At 41.7% G+C, this 4,642-nt stretch overlaps 1 protein-coding gene across 1 annotated transcript; it reads right to left on the reverse strand.

Moving 5' to 3' along the window:
- Positions 1-322: 322 nt before the first annotated feature.
- Positions 323-1,739, reverse strand: LOC131709253 (gastrula zinc finger protein XlCGF7.1-like). Its single transcript, XM_059011579.1, has one exon. It carries the CDS (start codon positions 1,556-1,558, stop codon positions 839-841), a length of 720 nt encoding a protein of 239 aa, XP_058867562.1. The 5' UTR covers positions 1,559-1,739; the 3' UTR covers positions 323-838.
- Between the last annotated feature and the right edge of the window lie 2,903 nt (positions 1,740-4,642).

Genomic DNA, 4,642 nt, shown 5'->3' on the forward strand with positions numbered 1-4,642 from the left:
GAATATCTGTGAACACTAAAGAGTTATTTAGCAGATTTGTATCCAAAGCAACTTACAGAGATGAGGGGGTGAACTGTGCATCGTCAACAACCGCTACTGCTGCATAAGAACATAAGAAAGTTTACAAACGAGAAGAGGCCATTCAGCCCATCTTGCTTGTTTGGTTGTTAGTAGCTTATTGATCCCAGAAACTCATCAAGCAGCTTCTTGAAGGATCCCAGGGTGTCAGCTTCAACAACATTACTGGGGAGTTGGTTCCAGACCCTCACAATTCTCTGTGTAAAAAAGTGCCTCCTATTTTCTGTTCTGAATGCCCCTTTATCTAATCTCCATTTGTGACCCCTGGTCCTTGTTTCTTTTTTCAGGTCAAAGAAGTCCCCTGGGTCGACATTGTCTATACCTTTTAGGATTTTGAATGTTTGAATCAGATCGCCGCGTAGTCTTCTTTGTTCAAGACTGAATAGATTCAATTCTTTTAGCCTGTCTTCATACGACATGCCTTTTAAACCCGGGATTATTCTGGTCGCTGCTCTCTGCACTCTTTCTAGAGCAGCAATATCCTATTTGTAACAAGGTGACCAGAACTGAACATAATATTTTAGGTGAGGTCTTACTAATGCACAGTCACTTCCAATAGGACCTCGGTTTTTACATCTCATCCGAAGGACTTGCTCATGGTCACACATACAGTGAGTCAGTGGCTGAGCTGGGATTGGACTGGGAACCTCCTGGTAACAAGCCCCTTTCTCTAACCACTGGACAACCATAAAAAAAGAAAAGAAATGTACAAGAAAAAAAAAACATTTTCCTAGGTGCCAGTAGGAAACGCAGTTTCCTGTTAGCACCTATGAGCTTTGAGCTGGTTGAAGGTGAATCTGCCCCCGCAGTGACCGCAGCGATATGGCTTCTCTCCTGTGTGAAGTCTCCGGTGCTTGGTCAGGGTCCCGGCTCGTGTGAAACTCTTCCCACACTTCTCGCACTGAAACGGCTTCTCTCCTGTGTGAGTGCGCTGATGCGCCTTCAGATTCTCCAGCTGGCTGAAGCTCTTCCTGCAATCGCTGCACTGAAACGGCTTCTCTCCTGTGTGAGTGCGCTGATGCGTCTTCAGATTCTCCAGCTGACTGAAGCTCTTCCTGCAATCGCTGCACTGAAACGGCTTCTCTCCTGTGTGAGTGCGCTGATGCGTTTTCAGATTCTCCAGCTGACTGAAGCTCTTCCCGCACGCCGAGCAGCAGAACGGTTTCTCTCCGGTGTGGACTCGGTGGTGATTCTGGAGGTGCTCCAGTTGTCCGAAGCTCTTCTCACACTCGCTGCAGGGGTACGGTTTCTCTCCTGTGTGAGTGCGCCGGTGGGTTCTCAGGCTCTGGAGTGAGTGAAGCACTTCTCGCAGTCTGGATACTCGTAAGGGGTTTCCCCAGTGTGAATTCTCCAGTGTTCTTTGAGGTTGCCCAGCTGGGTGAAAATCTTCCCACATTCGCTGCACTGATAGGGTTTCTCTCCAGTGTGAGTGCGCTGGTGTGTTTTGAGGTGCCCGGAGTGAGTGAAGGCCCGCCCACATTCAGGGCAGCGGTGGGAGGTGACAGAGAGGTTGGTTTCTTTGCTTATCATGACCTCGATCTTGTTGGTGTCTTCCGGTTTAACAGTCAAGAGTTCGAATTCGGTGTCGCCCATGGCGACAGGGGCTTCCAATTTGGGTGCCTCCTCTTTGAGCGGGATGAAATCCATCTTTTCAAAGAGAAATAGAGACTAAACTTAATATTAGTGATATATATATATATATAATGTATTTATAGGGGTGTAATGATTCATCGTGTATTGATGGATCATGATACTTTCTTGCATAGCAGTTAGACTGTACTGGAATTACATTTTAACTGGAGTTAGACTGTACTGGATTGACATTGCTGGGATGGTAATGACTCCAACTGCACAGCATTGTCACCCATTCCAGGTTTTACTACAAGCTTGATTAGCCCCAATGCATACAGGTAACAAGCTCAGGTGTGTTATTAAACGCCTAGTGAAACCAGGAATAGATTAAATTGCTATGCAGCTGGAGTCTTTTTTTTAAAGTTTCATGTTTTTCCCCCCCTCAGTTTACCACACTTTGCTGTGCTTTTACTACAGGAAACTTTTATAAGGGGTAGATTACCCTGTTTTTGAATATGCTTTACTATACCTCTGTGCTGTACAATGCTTCACTGAGCTTTGTGAAACTTCCCTATGGTTTACCACAACCTCTCTGTGTTTTACAATGTTTCCCTATGCTTTACCATACCTCTCTGTGCTTTACAATGCTTCCCTATGCTTTACCATACCTCTCTGTGCTTTACAATGCTTCCCTATGCTTTACCATACCTCTCTGTGCTTTACAATGTTTCCCTATGCTTTACCATACCTCTCTGTGCTTTACTATGCTTCCCTATGCTTTAGCAGACCTCTCTGTGCTTTACAATGCTTCCCTATGCTTTACCATACCTCTCTGTGCTTTACAATGTTTCCCTATGCTTTAGCAGACCTCTCTGTGCTTTACAATGCTTCCCTATGCTTTACCAGACATCTCTGTGCTTTACAATGTTTCCCTATGCTTTAGCAGACCTCTCTGTGCTTTACAATGCTTCCCTATGCTTTACCAGACCTCTCTGTGCTTTACAATGCTTCCCTGTGCTTTACCACACCTCTCTGTGCTTTACAATGCTTCCCTATGCTTTACCAGACCTCTCTGTGCTTTACAATGCTTCCCTACGCTTTACCACACCTCTCTGTGCTTTACAATGCTTCCCTATGCTTTACCAGACCTCTCTGTGCTTTACAATGCTTCCCTATGCTTTAGCAGACCTCTCTGTGCTTTACAATGCTTCCCTATGCTTTACCAGACCTCTCTGTGCTTTACAATGCTTCCCTATGCTTTACCAGACCTCTCTGTGCTTTACAATGCTTCCCTATGCTTTACCAGACCTCTCTGTGCTTTACAATGCTTCCCTATGCTTTACCAGACCTCTCTGTGCTTTACAATGCTTCCCTATGCTTTACCACACCTCTCTGTGCTTTACAATGCTTCCCTATGCTTTACCAGACCTCTCTGTGCTTTACAATGCTTCCCTATGCTTTACCAGACCTCTCTGTGCTTTACAATGCTTCCCTGTGCTTTACTACACACAACAGTCAATTTACAGCTAACACCGCTGCGTTTCAAATATATGTTGACAGAGGCGATTGATTTTGTTCCATACAAAAACAAAACAAGAAAAAAAAATGAAATGAATGACTCGGTTATATATATATATATATATATATATATATATATATATATATATATATATATATATATATATATTGTGTTTGCTAAAAATATGCAGTGTATATTTTATTCACGACATGTATAAGCTTTCAAAATAGAAAGAAATAATAATACAAAAAAAACATTTGCAATGAAAGAAAGTGCGTTTTATTATTTAACCGACAACAACAACAACATAAACAGACAACAGTAAACTCAGTCTCGTATGAGTCCAACACATGGAACAACGAAAGCAGTTTGTTTATAAAAAACAAACAAAAAAAAAACATTGTTATTGCATATTTTTTTGCTTTTAATTCATTGTTATACTCTAATACCAAATTTATTTGTATTTACCGTACTTCCTCCCCTCTCTCTCTCTCTCTCTCAAGCTTCCGCTTGTCAGCAAAGGAGTCTGGGACTTGGAGGAGCAAACAGCCGGCCGCAGTGCCTCTGGGAGTTGTAGTTGTTATGCGAATCGTAGCGTTGGTGTGATTGAAAGGTAGTAAAGGCGTAGAAAAACAAAACCGACGCTTGTCAGGAGATATGGAGAAGCAAGAGCAGATACATTTAATAGAACATAGTAATAATAAATCAGGTACATCGGGACAGAGACAGAAACACAAAGTCAGGGAGCTCATGTTAATGGATTTTTGTAAATGTATGTTCTGTATTTATTAGTTACAGTGTAATGTACCCAGTTACACTTTGTGAAAATGAATGACACTTGAGTGTATAATCGCGGTGCATCTCATTTCATATTGTACTTGAGTAAACTATTTAAATATGAATCTTGCATTATAGGCTAACCCTATCTACAGCTCCTAATGCGTGGTTTTAAATTTATGAATCTTGTATTGTAGGCTAACCCTCTCTACAGCTCCTAATGCGTGGTTTTTAATTTATGAATCTTGCATTGCAGGCTAACCCTATCTGCAGCTCCTAATGCGTGGTTTTTAATTTATGAATCTTGCATTGTATGCTAACCCTATCTGCAGCTCCTAATGCGTGGTTTTAAATTTATGAATCTTGTATTGTAGGCTAACCCTCTCTACAGCTCCTAATGCGTGGTTTTTAATTTATGAATCTTGCATTGCAGGCTAACCCTATCTGCAGCTCCTAATGCGTGGTTTTTAATTTATGAATCTTGCATTGTATGCTAACCCTATCTGCAGCTCCTAATGCGTGGTTTTAAATTTGTGAAAGAATTGTTTTGATGTGTGATTTGCTTTTGTAATATTGTCATTATTTGTTAATAAAGTTATTTTGAAAAATGAAATGATCTATCTCTCTACCTGTCTGACGCAGTGAATGCTGGGTGTGGATGGGAAGGTGTCGTTTTTGTTTTCATTGGTTTTGTTT

The sequence above is a fragment of the Acipenser ruthenus genome, chromosome 42 (assembly GCF_902713425.1).
Source record: "Acipenser ruthenus chromosome 42, fAciRut3.2 maternal haplotype, whole genome shotgun sequence".
In the NCBI taxonomy this organism is placed as follows: domain Eukaryota; kingdom Metazoa; phylum Chordata; class Actinopteri; order Acipenseriformes; family Acipenseridae; genus Acipenser; species Acipenser ruthenus.